Raw genomic sequence first — 21,383 nt, 5'->3', positions numbered from 1 at the left:
TTTCTTGGAGGAGGGGAGGGATCACTACCCGTTTGTATACACTACAGCTAAGAACAATAAGTTTTGCATGACTTTTCAAACTGCATTAAAAGTTAACAAGGTTCCTTGTAAAGCCAAGAAAACTGTATAACTGGCAGTTTATATTCTGCTTCAAGAGTCAATATAAAGCCATTGGGGGAGGGAGGGGAGGCAGCAGGGTGGGGTGGGGCAGATGAGAGGGATTACAATGAAAACAAGTGTGCTGCCAGTCTATAATTTACTGAAAAATGGTGTTCTGTAAATTTAAGACAAAAAAAAAAAAAAAAAAAAAAAGGAAATGTCAAGCCTAAAGAAGGTGCCAGACACATGTTGTAACATGTCTTATGATTGAAAAACATTGCATTTTGAGGAAGGCACATACATAACATTCTGCTAAAGCTGACAATATATTTGAAACAAAACATTTTATTCAATACTATTGACCAAATTTGCCTGCTTATTCATCTCCAATTGAACATGAACATATGTTCGTATGTATATAGCATTGAGAGATCTTACATTATGCCAAACAGAAACAAGACATAAGAGAATACTCCAAGAGCATCAGAATTTCGTAAACTATACTAAAATGCACAATTCAGTTCAAATTGCACATTTGAATGTCCAGATTCACAATGGCGTAGTCCCCTACCCGATATTAAGCTTTTCAGTGTGGTTTTCAGGATGCCTATTTTCTTGGAGTAACAGTACTGTATTATCTAATGTTTGGTTCTTTATTATCGTGTAATGCCACATGTGCCTGAAGATGAAAACATACAACTGAAATTCAGTGAACAGTTGAAACTAGCCAATAGTGTTGAATGAAGTACTTCATTTCAAATAAATTGACTGTCTTTATGGAAAAGATTAACAAAAGCCAAATTTCTTTAGAAACCGACAAAAATAACTTCATCGTTCTGCAAGGTGATTAATGCTCAATTACCAATAACATTGGAAGTAAAATAAGATCAGCTTATGCATAAGACATTGGACAAGTCAAGTTATAAATATACAGGCTGAAAGTCATTTCAAGGCATACATATTAAAGGTTACAATAATACACTTTACACGTAAGTATTTATATAACACATTTCATAAATTTAAATATTCTTCAATTGAGTAAAAGCAGTGATGCTGTAAATATGACTTTAGAGATTTTCCAAATGTATTGACCTCTGTGATAGCTTTTATGTTTTCAGGAAGTTTGTTATTAAGCTTAACTCCCATGTGAAATGTACCTTTTTGGCACAGTGCTGTGCTGATTTGAGTCATATGTTAAGTTTCTGTTTTGTCTGGTAAAGTGATCATGTGTATCACAGTTTTTTTGCAGTCTCCAGTCCTTACCTATTACATTTAATTTAAAGAACAAAAGGGTTTCCATAATGTATACACATGGTAATGGAGGAATACCAGATTTCTTAAACAGGGAGTTTACAAGACTCTCTAGGCTTGCACCCAAACAAGATTCTAATGGCCCTTTTTTGTAGTTTAAAAGTGCTATTACCTGATTTAGAGTTTCCCTAGAAGGTGACCCCATATCTAAGACGAGAATGAAAGTATGCATGTTATGCATTTAATACTGTTTTCTAACTACAGCATGATTTTAATGAACAAAGAAGGCAACATGTTTTGCTCAGTTCTGCATTGCAATATGCTTATTCCATCTGATGTTACTCTGTCCTAAGAATTTGGTTTCAGTATTGTTACCAACTGGTTTGTCATTGATGGAGACTGATGGGATAAACATGTCCTTGTTAGGAATCGTGGTGTCATCTGCAAATATGATTGTTTTGTGTGCATCAACATTTAAGCTTACATCATTTATGTACATAAGAAACAGACAGGGTCCCATTACTGATCCTTGGGGTACACCACATTTAATTTGTTTATAGTCAGATAAGTGACACGAACCCCACACCTACTAAAGTAGTACAAGTTTATATGCCAACTAGCTCTGCAGATGATGAAGTGGATGAAATGTACGATGAGATAAAAGAAATTATTCAGGTAGTGAAGGGAGATGAAAATTTAAGAGGCGTGGGTGGCTGGAATTCGACAGTAGGAAAAGGATCAGAAGGAAACGTAGTAGGTGAATATGTATTGGGGCTAAGAAATGAAAGAGGAAGCCGCCTGGTAGAATTTTGCACAGAGCATAACTTAATCGTAGCTAACACTTGGTTCAAGAATCATGAAAGAGGGTTGTATACATGGAAGAAGCCTGGAGATATTGACAGGTTTCAGATAGATATTATATAATGGTAAGACAGAGATTTAGGAAACAGGTTTTAAATTGTAAGACTTTTCCAGGGGCAGATGTGGACTCTGACCACAATCTATTGGTTGTGAACTGTAGATTAAAACTGAAGAAACTGCAAAAAGGTGGGAATTTAAGGAGATGCGACCTGGATAAACTGAAAGAACCAGAGGTTGTACAGAGTTTCAGCGAGAGCATAAGGGAACAATTGACAGGAATGGGGGAAAGAAATACAGTAGAAGAAGAATAGGTAGCTTTGAGGAATGAAATAGTGAAGGAAGCAGAGGATCAAATAGATAAAAAGACGAGGGCTGGAATAAATCCTTGGATAACAGAAGAGATACTGAAATTAATTGATGAAAGGAGAAAATATAAAAATGCAGCAAGTGAAGCAGGCAAAAAGGAATACAAACGTCTCAAAAATGAGATCGACAGGAAGTGCAAAATGGCTAAGCAGGGATGGCTAGAGCACAAATGTAAGGATGTAGAGGCTTATCTCACTAGGGCTAAGATAGATACTGCCTACAGGAAAATTAGAGAGACCTTTGGAGAAAAGAGAACCACTTGAATGAATATCAAGAGCACAGAAGGAAACCCAGTTCTAAGCAAAGAAGGGAAAGCAGAAAGGTGGAAGGAGTATATAGAGGGTCTATACAAGGACGATGTACTTGAAGACAATATTATGGAAATGGAAGAGGATGTAGATGAAGATGAAATGGGAGATATGATACTACGTGAAGAGTTTGACAGAGCACTGAAAGACCTAAGTCGAAACAAGGCCCCAGGAGTAGACAACATTCCATTGGAACTACTGACGGCCTTGGGAGAGCCAGTCCTGACAAAACTCTACCATCTGGCGAGCAAGATGTATGAGACAGGCGAAATACCCTCAGACTTCAAGAAGAATATAATAATTCCAATCCCAAAGAAAGCAGGTGTTGACAGATGTGAAAATTACCGAACTATCAGTTTAATAAGTCACAGATGCAAAATACTAACGCAAATTCTTTACCGGCGAAAGGAAAAACTGGTAGAAGCCGACCTCGGGGAAGATCAGTTTGGATTCCGTAGAAATGTTGGAACACGTGAGGCAATACTGACCTTATGACTTATCTTAGAAGAAAGATTAAGGAAAGGCAAACCTGCGTTTCTAGCATTTGTAGACTTAGAGAAAGCTTTTGACAATGTTGACTGGAATACTCTCTTCGAAATTCTGAAGGTGGCAGGGTTAAAATACTGGGAGCGAAAAGCTATTTACAATTTGTACAGAAACCAGATGGCAGTTATAAGAGTCGAGGGGCATGAAAGGGAAGCAGTGGTTGGGAAAGGAGTGAGACAGGGTTGTAGCCTCTCCCCGATGCTATTCAATCTGCATATTGAGCAAGCAGCAAAGGAAACAAAAGAAAAATTTGGAGTAGGTATTAAAATCCATGGAGAAGAAATAAAAACTCTGAGGTTCGCTGATGACATTGTAATTCTGTCAGAGACAGCAAAGGACTTGGAAGAGCAGTTGAACGGAATGGATAGTGTCTTGAAAGGAGGGTATAAGATGAACATCAACAAAAGCAAAACGAGGATAATGGAATGTAGTCGAATTAAGTCGGGTGATGCTGCATGAATTAGATTAGGAAATGAGACCTAAAAGTAGTAAAGTAGTTTTGCTATTTGGGGAGCAAAATACTAATGATGGTCGAAGTAGAGAGGATATAAAATGTAGACTGGCAATGGCAAGGAAAGCGTTTCTGAGGAAGAGAAATTTGTTAAAAGCAAGTATAGATGTAAGTGACAGGAAGTCGTTTCTGAAAGTATTTGTATGAAGTTTTTTTTTTTTTTTTTTTTTTTTTTTGTGGTTTTAGGGCGCAAAACTTCTATGGTCATTAGCGCCCAGCCCGTGACGTAGAAAACAGGAAAAAAACGAAATTTAAAATCAGCAGCAATGGGAACAAAGTCATAAAATTTAAGAAACTAAAGGCAGAAGGAATGCTTAAAAATCCACTATAGAAAGGGGTTGGTTGTCCCCCAAAAAAAGCTTCAAATGACTGACGTCATTTCACTGTCACTAATAAACTGTAGAACGCGGTCAGCTGAGCGCGTGTCATCTGCTAAAATCGACGATAGATCAGGCGATAGCTGTAGACGGGAGCGTAATGGATTAAAATAGGGGCATTCAATTAAAAGGTGTCTGACCGTCCACAGCTGAGAGCAGTGGGGACAGAGAGGGGGAGGATCACCGCTTAAAAGATGTCGATGACTAAAAAGACTGTGCCCTATCCGGAGTCTAGCTAAAATTATCTCCTCTCGACGACGCGTTCGGGAGGAAGAGGTCCAAGCGCAAGGAAGGGCTTTCACTTCCCGCAATTTATTATGGGGAAGTGTTGACCAATGCGCATGCCATAAATGAGCAACTTGGCGACATAAACCGCTCCGTAGATCGGTAAACGGAAGAGACTGAATAGCTGGCCGAGGAAGAGAGACTGCAGCCTTGGCCGCTATATCGGCCGCCTCATTTCCACAGATACCAGCGTGTCCCGGGAGCCAGAGGAACGCCACTGAGACGCCCCCCAGGTGGAGCAAGCGCAGACAGTCCTGAATCCGGTGGACCAGAGGGTGCACAGGGTAAAGAGCTTGGAGACTTAGGAGAGAGCTGAGAGAATCTGAGCAGATTACGTACTGTATCCGCTGATGGCGGCGGATGTAGTGGACAGCCTGGAGAACAGCGTAAAGCTCCGCAGTATAAACCGAACACTGGTCGGGAAGCCGAAAGTGATTTGGGGTGTCGCCAACAATATAGGCACTCCCTACATTTGTATGAAGTGTAGCCATGTATGGAAGTGAAACATGGATGATAAATAGTTTAGACAGGAAGAGAATAGAAGATTTTGAAATGTGGTGCTACAGAAGAATGCTGAAGATTAGATGGGTAGATCACATAACTAATGAGGAGGTACTGAATAGAATCGGGGAGAAGAGGAGTTTGTGGCATAACTTGACTAGAAGAAGGGATCGGTTGATAGGACATGTTCTGAGGCATCAAGGGATCACCAATTTAGTACTGGAGGGCAGTGTGGAGGGTAAAAATCATAGAGGGAGACCAAGAGATGAATACACGAAGTAGATTCAGAAGGATGTAGGCTGCAGTAGGTACTGAGAGATGAAGAGGCTTGCACAGGACAGAGTAGCATGGAGAGCTGCATCAAACCAGTCTCAGGACTGAAGACCACAACAGCAAGTGATTAGATACAGTTTTTAGTTCAATATTTGTGTGCTTGCTGCACACTGCCTGCTTACGATTGGTCAGGAAGGAACTGATCCACTTGTTGGGCAGACCTCGAAAACCGTACCTTTCAAGCTTTGATAGCAGAATTTTATGGTCCCCCACGTCAAAAGCTTTTGACAAATCAATAAATACTCCTATTGTTTCCTGTTTTTTGTCCATCAGGTTTAGGATGGAATTGATGCACTCATAGACAGTAGTTGTCGTTGACCTCTTATTTCTGAATCCATGTTGTTCATTACATAGGATGCTGTTTTTATTTATAAATTTCATAAGTTTGTCATACATAACTTTTTCCAGTACTTTAGAGATGCAGGAGGAAATTGTGATGGGTCTGTAGTTGTTAACATTGACTTTATCCCCTTTTTTATATACAGGAATAACTTTTGCTGCAGTGTTACCCTGCAGTAGCAGGTTAAAGTGAAATTCTTGGTTAGAGTACTCACCAGTCAAAATTGCAAAAATGTATCTGGAAACTAAAACAACGAAAAATTCCTGGAACCTAAAAAATTCCTTGGATTTTCCTGGTTTTCTCGGGAATGAAAAAATGTTCCAGTTTTTCCCAGTTGTCCTGGGGCATATACATCCTGTAAACACCAAATTTTGATACACTGACCTAATGGATATGTTCATTATACATGTCACACTGATTTCTGCAGTTATTGCACAGAGTATTCTTGTCTGTTAACACTGACAACTCTGCGCAAACGACGCTGCACTCTGTCATTAATTGAAGGCCACTAGCCACTGAGTTGTCTGTGATGAGAAGTAATGCCTGAAATTTGGTTATCTCAGTACACTTACGACACTGTAGATCTCAGAATATTTAATTCCCTAACACTTTCTGAAATGGAAGGTCCCATGCATCTACCTCTAATTAGCATTCCGTGTTCAAAGTCTTAATTTTCATCATGTCGCCATAACCACGTTTGTCACCTCTTCACTGAATCACACAAGTACAAATGACAGCTTCGCAATGTACTGCCTTTCTATACATTGTGTACGAGATACTACCGACATCTGTGTACATGCGTAATTGTTATCCAATGACTTTTGTCACCTCAATGTATGCACCGATGTAGCCGATCCAACATATGCGCTAAATAATCCACTGTGGTCCACTACACAGGATATTACTGTTGTAACTGAAGGCATAGCTAAATACGTTTTTCAAAAAATTAAAGTAGAAACTGATGAAATTCAAGTAATACTTTACTTATTCCATCTGTTCATTCAAAGTTTCACTTCAACAACAAATAAACGTAAGAAATAAGAACACCACTTGGCATTGAAAGCATAAACAGAAGACTATTACTGACCCCGAGTAGCAAATGTACAGAGCAAAACATACCAGTCTTTCAGCTACACTATTCTGCCTTGGGGCCATGATTGCTGATCCATCCTGCAAGAAAAATTAATTATTAGCTTTTTTTTCCAGAAACATAGCAAAGGTATTCTCAAGTTTGTCACATCTCGTCATACTTACTTCTGAAAATCCAGAGCTTGTGGTTGCCTGCTCTGAGTCAGCCTGGAAAAGCAAAGCGATTATGGAGTTAAGTATTTTGCAACCAAATTAAAGCAGCCAACTTACACCAACATCTGGGGCAACTGGGTGTGAGTACACAAATTAACTGGATCAATCATTAGAACTGATAACATCATATTTTTTTAAATTATAAGCTAATCAGAAATTTTGCATAAATTAGTCTATAAAACTAACTTCATTGCTTTTCTTATGTAAAGAAGAAAATAAAATCAAAGTCACACAGTTTTATGTATATGTAATGCTCGTACATACAAAGAATAGGAAAACTGATCTAATAGCACTCATACATCAACAATTGTCAATATTTTTGTCCTAAATATTTTTCCACGACAGGTAAAAGAACTATGTGCTCCAGGGAAAAAAGAGACTAGATGTAAATTATTAGAGACTTTTGAAGCTACTTCTCTGTTTACCATTTGAAATTTTTTTTTCCTCTTGTCACTAAAAGTTACTTACCCATCAGTCACATCCTCTGAAACCTTGAATTAGCCTTCTGCATGGTAATTATTTCGTGTTAAGAAGACAAATACTTCATTATTCAGTCCCTGTCCATTAACAATAATCTCACAAGTATAATTAGAAGAAAATGGTCACAGTGCAGTCCAGATCCAAAGACTAAGGCAATAACAAATTTAACAACAAAAGCACACGAGTTTTGACTTCATTTACTTGCCATAGCACACACTTAACATGATACATTGCTCCCTGTAAAGCGATAGAAACTTTTCTAAATTTCTTCAGTTTGTTAGTTGCATATCTCTAAATGAAGCTACTGATACTGATTAACACAATAAAATTAGTCTTCAACCTTTATTTTCCAAAAATAGAAGCCTATTTAGTTCAAGTTGTCTGATGGGTGGATTTATTTTTAAAAAGATCAGTGGACAACTTAATGGTCTGGATTGTTTATTCCAGAAACACAAAATCAAATAATAACTTAGGTACATTTTTTTTTATCACATACCTAAAAGATCATTCCCTCCAACTTTCAAACAAAGGCCCCAGTAAAAATATACGTAGCTCACAAAATGCATAAGATAACTTTCTTCCCCAAAAAAGATTACCAGCCTACCTCTTCATATTATTATATTATGAAGTGCTGACGATCACTGTGAATGCAGATCTCCAGTCGAGGAAGAAATTAGACCACAACACTCAACAATGAGTATACTGACTAATGATGATGATAGTGTTTCTAAGAAGCATCATCAAATGATATAATGTCTAAAACGGACGATAATGTAAAGTGTATTTTGAAAATCATGTGAACAGCCGTCTGATGATGAACTTGCCAGTTCGAAACCGGTAACGGTGCTATTTACCTAAATAAATAGCAGTGTTAATAATGGCTGGTTGCCGTTTTCTTCTTTGTAAGAAGTAACCTACATTAATCATCAAACGACTTTAAATTCCCAGTATGATGAAAATTAGTAGAACAAAATTAGAAAATTTGTGGAACAAACAAGTGACAGATAGTAGAATAAGTAAGTACATTCAGGACAGACTGTAAAAATCTGTGTTAATGCAGTTCAACCACTAAGCCATCGAGTGTTTTCCAAGATTTTACTCAAAGCATCAACTTTATCGCAGTTACATGCCAGTTAAACAGCAGGTCCAAAAGGCAGGACTGATAAAATCTGTACATAGTATTACAGAAAATCTATCAAACTCAGAATATTCCTAAATTTTGTCAGGTTAAAACACAAACTAAGCACTGTCTCAATGAATTATGATAGTTTTTCCTCACAGCATTATATATACAGATTTAAATAATTTGTCTATTTATAGGATCCATTAAAAATCCCAGTTTGACTTTACACACTTACTTTGTTTGAGAGCAAGAAGTGAATTATATAGAAATCTCAACAAGTCATTAGCGAACAGCGTTTACAGCTACATAGCTAAACATGATACAGCAAACTCTGGAGAGTTAACTATTCGATAAGATCTAACAGGTCATTCCCTGCCCACATTGGTGATACAACACAGCATCTACATACCAAACAATAAATAAATCACTCAGCTTATTCTCAGAAACTAAGTTGTCTAAAAAAAAGAGGCAATGCATGTTAGGTCATCTTGAAAGTAATCTGCTCAGACGGTTCATCTAAGGGGCCACAACATGACATTTGAAATGTTGCTAATGAATCTCAAGACACAAATCATCAAATATTAACTGTCAATTTTCTTTTACATTGAAGAAGATTTGGCAACACATGAATCAACAGGTATAAATTAGCAATCTGTGATAATGAGCAAAGTGGGAGATCATCTTAGGTGACTGAGAAATTGGTAGTAAGGGTTGATAAAAATCACCAGAAATGTTCTAAGGACTCTGTGTGGGTTTCAGTATACAGAAGTTTTCACAAAAAAAATGAGCATCAAATTTAGCTTTTCACTTGAGGTATAAGAAACTGTTTGCTTGGTGGGTAATAGTGGTCTGATAAAAAAACAGTCATGAAAATGTGGTGCTACATGGACCTTCCTCATTAAGTACAATATAATGTAATAATGCTGAATGTGATTGATTTTATTAAATGCAATATGTACAAGATATTGATTACTTAACTACTACATCACCATCTGCATAGTTAAATAGTGATGAAGTTCTTTCGTTGCACTTAATGATGTGATATGTGTTGCATGGTCCTCAGCATATGGTGGGTGCACTGGCAACTACGGATGGGACTGCGATATCCCTTGGTTAGTATATTCTCTGATTTAGACAATGGGCTGCCAACCTTGGGCACAAGTGTCATGGCTGGAAGCTGTTGTAGGGTGCCAAGAAGTCCAAGATCTCTCTCTCTTGCTTTTGCTGCCAAGCTATCAGCAGGTCTTCAACAAAAAAGTAGCACTTTATTTTATTTATTTACACGTCAAGTTCCGTAGGACCACACTGAGGAGCCAATCTCCAAGGTCATGAAACATGTCAGTACATGAAATTACAACATAAAAGTAATAACAGATAAAAACAAAATGTTTATGGACCCGAAAAAAGCCAATCCATAAGTTTAAGTAAACGCAATCAATAACACAACAAGAGGCAGCTTAATTTTTCCAGAACTCCTTAACAGAATAGGAGGAGTGACCCATGAGGAAACTCTTCAGTTTCGATTTGAAAGTGTGTGGATTATTGCTAAGATTTTTGAATTCGAGTGGTAGCTTATTGAAAATGGATGCAGCAGTATACTGCACACCTTTCTGCACAAAAGTTAAGGAAGTGCAATCCAAATGCAGTATATATAGAGGGGCCAATGTCAAAAGACTCGTGAACAGGGGTCGACAAGAGGTTCGTAACTTACACCACTTATTGCCATACGACATAAGCGAACGAAAATAAGCAAAGTAGACATATTTTCATGTCAAACGATCACTCACTTTAGATCCCATTCAAATAGTAAAAATGGCAGCATTAAGTCATTGAACAAGATTATGAACATCGGCTTTACACGACTATCCATCTGAACTGTTCAGTTTCATTAATCATATGCCCATTCTGTGAAATTAAAATGTCAGGTTTTGTTGTACATTAGAAACTGTAAAAATGAATCTTACTGTAATTTAGTGTTAGTTTATTTTCTACAAGCCGTGAACTGCTCTATTTGAAACCGGGCCGATGCTGCACACAACATCCTTTACCCCAAGCTAGTGTCATCAGCAAACAGAAATATTTTAGAGATATCCATAATACTAGAGGGCATATCATTTATATAAATAAGGAACACGAGTGGCCCCAACTGTGATCCCAGTCTTCAAAATGGTTGGAAAATATATAGTATGCCACCTGCAGTGTAAGTTCTAGGTATCTGAAGCTTTGACTATTTCCAGTTCTCATTCCCCACGGATGAATTTGTCTCTGTTTTTCGAAGTTCCAACTTTCCTGAATTTCATTGCTTTTCTCTTATCCTTATTTATGATTGCAACTTAAATTTTGTTTGTATCTCATACTATGAAGCAGCGTAGTTGTTCTTAATAGCATAAAAAACTGTATAACCAAATGACAAGCTTTTCAATTACAAAAAGTGACTTAGAGTAGACTTGTTTGGTAAAAAGTACAGTTAAATTCTTTAAACCACATTTCAGAAAACAGAGTGAAACCATGGAGTATTTGATGGTGTAGTACTATCCTATACGTACCTCTGACAAAGTACCTGAACATTCAGAAAGTTCTTCCTGAAACAAAAGAAATAAATAATTTTTGATACATTTTAACATGTAGTCTACAATGACACAGAGAATTATATGCCACAGTGCCAATGTATAACTGATTAAAGCAGCATAAATGCTCTTCACTTAGTCATGGAACTGACCCCTCCCCTCCCCAAAAAAGTAGGTGTTATAGACTTAACATACAATTGTAACAGCCTAATATCAGTTCATTACATAATATGTATCACTATTTGATTATGTTGGGTTTGTTGAAATTTTCCGATATTGAGTTACTTTGCTCTCACTTATCTGACACTAAATCTTCAATAAGGAATTTGATTTGGACAAAATGCATTTCCTCAATAGCTACAAAGCTATGAAATTACTCCATTCTGAACTCTGGACACATCAATTTGAATCTACATAGTATTTGATATTTTTTTCAAAAACACTGTCACAGTTTTAAATATGGATGTAGCTCAAATCAAAAGTTCTCAGAAATTTCTGCTTCTGTTTCCTTCACTTTTCATTCAACACTCGATTCTATTTCTCAAAACTGAGATGGTGATAACAGAACTTATTTCCTGTGTTAACATCCCTTTCTTTACCTACTTTCAGGAAAAAAATTAGTACAGTGCTGAAAGAGATCTTTCATACAGTAAATAACTCTTACCACTCCAAACACACCTTTCTGCATCACATTCTGCCTTACAGAATTCCAAAACAATAAAATCAAAAACAAAACAAAAACTCACAGCAGCTTTTGAAGTATTCATAAATGAAAGATAATGCCCATTCACTAAAGAATGGTCTAAAAAGCCACTCACCCCTCTCCAATCTTCTGAATGCACACTTTCAACTTCTACGGAAGCCTGTAATAAAGAAATAAATAAAATAAATAAATAAATAAACAGTAGTCCAGTGCTATTGTCATTTATTTTGAAGCAGAGATATGTGTCGATATGGGGAGAAGCACGAAAGGGAAGAAGAGGTGAGAAAAACCTGAAACAAAATTTACTCAATAATTCTTAATTTTTTCACTAACTCATAAATATGATGGTCACATCAAGCTATGAAAACCCGACATTAACTGATAGCATGCCATTCCTTAGGTAACTTGTGGAGTCTTTGCTGAGAAAATGATGTTTACATACCATCTTCAAAACCTGGCCTATGTCACGGCCAAAGTTGTAGTTGTGTGTACATTAATAATATAAAGTGACTATCTGCACCATATTAACATCTCTTTCTGAAACAGAACGCATCTCTTACTTTGGCAACTCAGTATGTTCGAAGTCCACACACATATGTGCACCAAAATATTTATGATTAAAAACAATGGGTCAACCGAAGCGCCCAATCCCACCCGTCGGCTTTGACCCGTGACGCGAGGCTGTTGTGGTGTGTGACATCACGACGGCGCGGAATTTAGTTTGTGAGAGTGGCGTGTTTGTAGGTGTCGTTTTGATGTGATTGGTGGTGCTCTCTGGTGGTGTGTTAGGTGATGTTTTTGGTTTAGTTTGTGTCTAAATTTGTTTATATTTACTTTGTCCCCATCCAAAAACCCCCAATTTCCCACACTTGTCCCATTAGTTTATTTAGATTTTTTGTGGAACGTGTGTGTGTTGGTTTTTCAATGTATTTTCGTGTTTGTGGTCATGTTTACCTGATGACATCATAGGCGCCATATTGGAGTCGTAGTGTATAGTCGTTTCCGCAATATTTGTGACGTCATGGGTCAAAGCAGACGGGTGGAATCGGACGCTTCTGTATTCCCAAAACAATTATCTTCTCATTTAAGATATGACGACTGGCTACAAATACTGTTTGGTGTTGTGAAAGAAACTACAAAACAACTTCTGTCAAGGAACTCAGTGGCAATGACTTCTGCCTTCCATCATTCTTGTGCGCTACCTCTAGTGTGCGGCTTCTATCTTTTGTGAGAACTATGATGAACAACCATAAAGGAGATGTGCATTTCACTCATTTCTGCACTGTCAATAATAGTAACATTATTGTTAACATATCAAAAATAAAATATCTTTGTTAACTGTTTATGTTAGAAGAACTATTATCTTATATTCTGTTGCAACTTGTAGTAAACACTGTGGGCTGTAATTGTATTTGAAGCACAATACAAAACACCCCAATGCTGCTTTCAATTCCACAGAAGGCAGGCACTGCAAGTATGAATATTACACAACCATTGGTTTACATCATCATTGCAAAATATTGGCAAAAATTATTTACACAAGAATGGAAAGACAGGCAGATCCTGACTTCAGGGAAGATCAGTTTGAGTTCCCAAGAAATGTGCAAACATGCCAGGCAATATTGTTGCCGAGATTCATCTTAGACAAGAGATTCAACATAGCCAAACATATCTTTAAGCATTTGTAGCTTTACAAAAAGCTTTAAACAATAATGACTGACATACACTGTTGTAAAGTTAGAAGGGATAAAATATACAGGGTGATTCACAAAGATAAGCAAATATTTTAATGTTATTCTACAAGTAAAACTAAAGAAAAAAGTTTACATAAACACAGGTCTGCTAATATGGAGTTACCATCAATAAAAGATTTTGCCTGAAATTTAGCAACTTCACTATTAGATCCAATATATTTCTACCATGAGGGGGGTACCTAACAATCTGTTCTAGGTAGTTTTCAGAGAAAGAATTTAGTAATGTTTCACAGGGTGTCCTATCATGCCCACCACTAATAAAGCTGTAATTTTCGGAATTAGTCAGATGATTAAAGTCTCCAATGATTACAGTATGGCTAGCGAACTTATGTACGCGTGAACTGAGGTTTTCTCTAAAGTTTTCAGGTAAATCAGGAGATGAGTCTGTTGGGTGCCAGAGAGATCCACTCATCATTTTATGCCCACCCCTGACACTGAATCTTGTCTAAACAATCTCACATGCAGCTTCAATTTCTACCACTGTCGATCTCAGTTTCTTGTCTATAGGCAACAAACGCACCGTCTCCATTTCCTATTTTTGCCTCCCCTTTCAACACACACTTAAAATTTCCTCAATAATCACACTGCTACCAATTTCAGGTCTCAAACAGCTTTCTGTACTTAGTATTATGTGAGCTGCACTGTTTTCCGTTAGCATTTCAAACTCTGGCACTTTGTAGTGCATGCTTCAGCAGTTTACCATTACGATTCTAATATTCTCACCTGTGAGAGCGATTTCTTTCAATCTTACACCGATACTTCTGGGTTTCCTACAGCTATCATTATCTGGATTGGATGGAGAATCATCTAATATAAAAAACCCTTGTGTGCACCCCACACATAGTCAGCCATCTGAGTAGCAACCTCTGATGTTTAGTGCTCACCTGACCTATTTCGAGGGACCCTACAGTTCTCAACCCTATGGTGCAAGCTCTGGAAGTCACAGCCTGGCTTATCACAGAAATGTTCCGAAGTCTCTAGTTCAGTCCTTCCATCTGACTCAGAACGAAAAGCCCACAATCAGTTCTGGAGTCAGTGATGCAAATTGTGAGCTTCGTTGAAACTCCATGCACGAGGCTGGTCTTCTCAACCTTCTCTGCCAGTTGCTGGAATGACCCAAGAATGACCTCTCAGCTTAGGTGGCAGGCATCATTTGGTAAAATGTGGGCAGTTGGTTGCACCCTATTCTCTCAATGGCTGCCGGTATAGCCTCTGTAACAGGTTGAGTGAGGCCCCCAAGCATACCACTACGTGTTCTTCCTCAATTGTTTGGTGCTATGGTAAGTGTTCTGTGAAAACTAGTCTATCAATTTGTTCTTTCAACCCTTTATTTTCACCCAGATATAAGCTTCTCACAGTTTGTCATTCTCTCGAGTACTCCATTAGACAAAGTATTGAGTTGTAGGAATTCCACTAGGTTCAACAACTGAAAAAACCACAAAGGGTATAACAACTTTGTAATGAAAGAAAGATTGACCAGTACAGTACTTACAGATTTATCTTTTTCATCACAGACAACAGATGGGAACATCTTCACCTGTTAAAAAAAAAAAAAAAGTGTTGATTAATATTTCCCATAAAATTAACCATCAGCCACATCTAATTACCACAAAGTCAAAGTTGAACTTTCTAGTTCTGAAATGGTTGAAATCAGGACAGACGGACTGCTGGTGTTCAGTTTACGGCTATTGTCAACCTAACAATGCTCTAAGTAGCACTTACCACAACAGTGACTGTCATGTATTGTCCGTTCGTAAATGAACAGAAAAGCAATTCTGAGGGTGCACCACAAGAGCTACCAACAATTCCTCCAAAATGGAGCATTACAATACACAGCCTTCCACAGAGGCTTGGTGGGAAACATTAATGACTAGCTTCCTCACCTGTATGTAATTAAGTAAAGGAGGTCCTACATCTCGGCACTATATAGGGAATGCTGTTGCCTACACTGCTAATTAATGTACACAATTTTACCACTTCGGTGAACAGTTCTTACCGGAACAAGCCTTTTCCTCACTAAAGAACAAATTATGGTTCCAGTACAGAAATCACCATATCATTCATATGAGCTGAATCACAGAAATCAAACTGGAGAATACCAGAATCAAATGTGCACTTTCTGAATGTCAGCCACCTCTTACCGTAGAGCCACTGCCTAGTTTCTTCAACAGTATAATACAACTAACACGCAAGAGAATAATAAGATCACAAATTGAAGGGAAAGCAGCTCATAATCAAAACAGTAAATATGTCAAGAAGTTAACAAAATATTTAAAGCAAGCTTCCATTGCCATACTCAATGTGGGCTTTACATTGTTGTGGCAAAAACTGCCAACAAGACACAGTGCTGCATTGTTCCATTCGCAAAATGATTTTTACACACAAATTTACCCACAGAAATGGCATCAAATGCTCAATGAATGCCCCGAACTATTTACAGAGATGTACAGCCTGTCTTAAGCCGACTTTCTTTACATAACAGATGGGTGGTGATAATTTGTTTATTTATGAAATTGTTTTCTCTGAAATGTAATCCAAAATTTTCAAGCACTGTACGTCCTCACCTATGGGACACAATCCTGCATTACCTTAAATTCTGCAATGCCTTTCCCCAAAACGGGTTCTATGATGTGGTGTTACACATGAACACAGTCATGGCCTTCCAAGACAGAAAAATTAACTTCATTTGGACTAAATTAAAGTCCAGGGCGGGCCAAAGGAAAAAGCGCATCGTTTAGTAATTCAATTATGGATGAAGTTTCAGCAACAAGACAACAGGATATATGAAGCAATAGCAGATAACACCAAATTTAATAAATCAAAACGAGTTCCAAACAGGCAGTTACATAGCTATGTAACTCTTCCTCAGTATCAGTACAGGTAGTTTTCGAAAACCGGAAAACAGCAGATTTTGCAGGTGCAAAGAGGAATGTCTCATGCCTGAAAATGCTGTTCATGATTGTCTGCGCTCTCTTTGAAGTAAAAACAAATTAAACCTGCGAAATATATTAGCAGTCACAGCATGCAGAACTGTCTGAACTAATTTATTTCCTTCAATTCAAGGCACACAATTACAATTTCGGTAAAGCTACAACAAAGTAGTCTTCGACCTGAACACAATAACAACAAAATGATGAATACATACAAATACTATACAGAACAAAATTCGCGACAGCCATAAAGCGGCCACTCTACAAACTAACACCTGAATTAAGGCTCTCGACATTGTGCAAACTGATTAACTATTCACTTTCTCAGCACAATTTAATACTAAGCTATATTCCACATGGAGCGATAATACAAAATATAAACAAAACTCTTAATTTCTTCCTCAAACAAGGGTGATAAAATACCTTCACGGGCATCGTGAACTGAATATCCTATTGACAACAGAGAACAATGGAAGGCATGTGATTCAAGTACGGCTTATCACAAAGTCAGATCCGTCACAACAGTTAGTTCTGTAAGAGTAGTCAATTATTACGTCAGGTACTGGGTTCTATTTTGTCCTGTCTTTCACGAAAAATCGCACATAACAACAACACCACCACTAGCCACAGAAACTGTCACAGTTCCCGAGCTGCTCGCAACCACCTTGCGAGTTGCGAGCAAATTTAACCGCCAAATCGGCAAAGACCCTGTGAGCATTCAGAGATGATATAATATTTGGGCTCAGCCTACCAGACCTAGTGGAAACTTGAGTTTCCAGATCAGCGTGTACGGCGATGACAGATACACGCTAGACGTCAAGCAATCGTCATGTAATGTCACGTCGACTTCAAATGTATTCACAGTGGACGTCATGTTAATTAGGCCACTACCGAACGCTGAACATGAGGTTAAGGGATAACGTACGTGATACAAAAAAATCGGGGTATGGTATCGAAACTAAGGAACTTACAACGTCGAACCAAACTTCATAACTCATATTCTAGATGAATTTTGTGAGCCAAATTGCGGAAAGTAACAAAAAAAAACCAAAGCTTCGACACTTATTTGCACTGTATTTAGTATTATCTAAACGAAACACTTTTTTAGCCTTGTTTCAAAAACTTTCCAAACTTTCTAAAACAAGGTAAAATGAGTGTCTGGTTTAGGTAATACAGTATCATACAATATTTATGTTGGAATACAAAGAATCTGTTAACCTTATACATTATGTTTTCTCTATATGCAGCAAACAACTATCTACATTTAACAACCAGTTATTTAATGAAAATCGCTACATCAATATATGTTCTTATTTATACACAATGTAGGAGTCAGCATTTTCTGCTGTGAAACATAAACCAATTTTTGCTTTTACATATCTGGCTTTGTTTACAAAAGCCAATTCACGCTGGTCATCACATCTCATCACTTCACGGCACTCTCACGTCAGGGTGTATTCAGACTGCCCATCACATCACAGTATTTCGTTTAGCCCAGTACTAAACGGTTAAAGCGAGGTTTTGAGTTGCCATCCATGATACAAAAACAAGATGTGTAGTATCGGAATTGAGAAACTAACAATGAAAAGATTATTAATGTCCTAAGCAAACTTCATAATATTTGTTCTTGATCAATTTCGTATGGCAGTATGTGGAGATGTGCAAGAGTATTTCAACCATCGACATTAAGTTGTTAGGGAAAATATACACTTACAAACACATCAAACGATATAGTTCCATAGAAGAAGGTGTAATTAGATGAATGACGAACACTAACTTCACTTAACGAAAGTTTACTCAGCACTTGCACATACAAGAGCGCGGAGCGAACTCCCTCCTGCCAGAACACATACAGTATATATGCAGCTACAGAAAATTCCAGTACAGTGATTCTTGAAATTTGTGGATACTTCTAGAATGTACTCAAACCGAATATAGAGGTTAAAATTGTACAGTCCCAGTGAATTTTGAATTCACAACCCTCCATGCAACAATTTTATATCATAACCACTACACCACAGAGCTACTCAGCTTCTTCTGCGACATTGCTCCCCCCTTAAGCGAACAGCGTCTCGGTGTTACGTCGTCCTAGTCCAGAAACGAGTCATCGGTCCTGCATACTCCCACTCCCAATGACTGATGCCCTGTCCTGGCGGTTATCTTCTTAGAACTTCTTTTGTCGCTACGCTCTTCGTCACCTTTCCGCTTGTTGCCTGTCGCTGGAGCTTCGAATTTACCCTGGGTGCCTTGTAGGGCATCATTTGAAGGACATGGACCGTATCTCTGATCTTTTGTCGCTTTGCGTCTGGGTCGAAATCTTCAACTTCATAAGTAACATCAGACAACTGTCTTACAACCTTATAAGGTCCAAAGTAGCGCCTTTGGAGCTTCTCAGAGAGACCAACTTTCCTAACAGGAGTGAAGATCCAGACGAGGTCACCAGCCTGGTAGACAATAGGGTGGTGGCTCGCGTCATACCTTCGACGATCGTTTTCTTGAGCCTGCAGCGTGCGGAGTCGAGCTAACTGCCGAACTCCAATCAAATCAAATGGCTCTAAGCACTAAGGGGCTTAACATGTGAGGTCATCAGTTCCCTAGACTTAGAACTACTTAAACTTAACTAACCTAAGGACATCACACACATCCATGCCCAAGGCAGGATTCGAACCTGCGACCATAGCAGCAGCGCAGTTCCGGACTGAAGCGCCTAGAACCGCTCGGCCACAGCGGCCGGCTGACTGAGCTTCCTGAGCTATGGTTAACACTTGGCCGATGCAGTCGTCGCCCACATCATCAGGATGTAACACAAAAACGCAATGTCCATCATCGTAGTCGCCTCACGCCTATGCACCAGGAAAAATGGCGTAAATCCTGTGGTGTCTTGTTTGGCGGTTTGTTGGCAAACGTCACGAAAGGTAGCACCTCATCTCAGTTGCTCTGCTCAACATCGACGAACACTGATAGCATGTCGGCCAAGTCTTATTAAGGCGTTCAGTAAGCCCGTTAGTTTGCAGATGGTAGGCAGTCGTCATGTGATAAATAATGTTGCATCGACGGTTTAGCTGTGTCACAAGATTCGATTGAAAACTTTCCTCGATCCGTAATTAACGACCATGGGGCACTATGTTTTAATACAATGTCTTCCACGATGAATTTGGCTACCTCAGATGCTTCGGCTGTTTTCACGGCTTTTATAATGGCATAGCATGTCAGATAATCAGTGCAAACAATAATTCATCTATTGCCACTAGCAGACGTTGGAAATCGTCCGAGAAGGTCAATCCCAACACGCTGGAAAGGCATTTTGGCTGGTGCAATTGGTATGAGTCGGCCAGGTGGAATCTGAGGAACTGCCTTTCTCCTCTGGCATTCTCTACAGTGCGACACATAGTGACGGACGCTCCTACATGAACCTGGCCAGGAAAATCTCTTGTGGATATCATTGTAGGTCTTAATAAATCCTAAATGTCCGGCCTCAGGTGTGTCATGGAATTTCTGTTGAACATCTAAGCACATGTGTTTAGGAATCACTGGTAGCCACCTTTTTCTTGCAAAGTAATCCATTAACTACCTTAAATTGTCCTTGCACATCCTCTGACTGATTTAGGGCAAGCGTAATTTGAGATATCTTGATATCCTTCTTCTGTTCAGCAGAGAGATCCTGGAGTGGAGCGAGACAGTCACTATCTTCATCAAAGTCTTGATGGTCTTGCACTAAGTTTCCTAAAGGGACAGACTGCATATTGGTGTTTTCTTCCACTGTTGTACGCTATGGTAATGTCATACTCTTGACGATGTAGTGCCCAGCTGGCGAGTCGTTCTGTTGGATCCTTATGATCTGGCAGCCAACAAAGTGAATGATGGTCTGTAACAACTGTGAATGGCCTTCCATAGAGATACTGTCGAAATTTGCACATGGCCCAGATCACAGCAAGACATTCTCTTTCTGTGGTTGAGTAGTTTCTCTCGGCTTTTGTAAGTGTCCTAGAAGCAAAGGCTACAACCTTCTCTTTTCCATCTGAAATTTGCACCAGAACAGCACCGATCCCATACCTAATGGCATCTGTGCGTAGTTCTGTAGGTGCTCTCTCATCGTAGAGACCAACTACAAGGTCAGTCCTCAGAGTTTTTCGCAGCACATCGAAAGAATCTTGTTGGGCACCACCCAGATAAATTTAGCATCAGCTTTTAACAACTCTTGGAGTGGCCTGGCTTTGATACAAAAGTCTTTGATAAAACGACAGTAATAAGAACATACTCCGAGGAAGCTTCTCACATCTCTGATACTTTTAGGAATAAGAAATTCCGTTATAGATCTCACCTTTTCTGGGTCTGCCCGCACACCTTCGTTTGACACAAGCTGGCCAAGTATTTTGATTTCTTTCGCTCCAAAGAGACACTTTCTTGGATTAAGTTTCACTCCGCCTTGTTGAAGACACTTAAGAACGGCCCGCAGTCTTTTTATATGTTCATCAAATGTCTCTGAGAACGCTATAATGTCATCTAAATAACAAAGACACATCGTTCACTTCAGGTGACATAGAAGGTTAACCATCATCCGTTCAAAAGTGGCTGGTGCATTACACAAACCAAATGGCATACCTTAAACTCATGCAGGCCCTCAGGGCTGATGAATGCAGTTTTCCCACGATCATCCTCATCTACTTCGATTTGCCAGTATCCCGAGTACATGTCCATGGTTGAGAAAAACTTAGTCCCCTTCAGACAATCTAGTGTATCGTCAAT

At 38.6% G+C, this 21,383-nt stretch overlaps 1 protein-coding gene across 2 annotated transcripts in view; it reads right to left on the bottom strand.

Annotated features, from left to right (window-relative positions):
• The window catches only part of LOC124619351 (ATP-dependent DNA helicase DDM1-like), a 137,730-nt gene extending 120,399 nt beyond the window's left edge, over nucleotides 1–17,331 (bottom strand). For both annotated transcript variants that reach the window (XM_047145671.1, XM_047145672.1), the window contains exons 1-6: nucleotides 17,061–17,331; nucleotides 15,200–15,244; nucleotides 12,069–12,113; nucleotides 11,230–11,265; nucleotides 7,033–7,074; nucleotides 6,898–6,948 (exon numbers count right to left, since the gene is read on the bottom strand). In XM_047145671.1, the coding sequence (XP_047001627.1) occupies nucleotides 6,898–6,948; nucleotides 7,033–7,074; nucleotides 11,230–11,265; nucleotides 12,069–12,113; nucleotides 15,200–15,244; nucleotides 17,061–17,072 (231 nt within the window). In that variant the 5' untranslated portion in view covers nucleotides 17,073–17,331. The remainder of the gene's footprint in view (nucleotides 1–6,897; nucleotides 6,949–7,032; nucleotides 7,075–11,229; nucleotides 11,266–12,068; nucleotides 12,114–15,199; nucleotides 15,245–17,060) is intronic.
• Nucleotides 17,332–21,383: the final 4,052 nt, after the last annotated feature.

Source organism: Schistocerca americana, chromosome 6, assembly GCF_021461395.2.
Source record: "Schistocerca americana isolate TAMUIC-IGC-003095 chromosome 6, iqSchAmer2.1, whole genome shotgun sequence".
Classification (NCBI taxonomy): domain Eukaryota; kingdom Metazoa; phylum Arthropoda; class Insecta; order Orthoptera; family Acrididae; genus Schistocerca; species Schistocerca americana.
The sequence above is the reverse complement of the archived record's forward strand: the minus strand, read 5'-3'. Positions and strand labels throughout refer to the sequence as shown.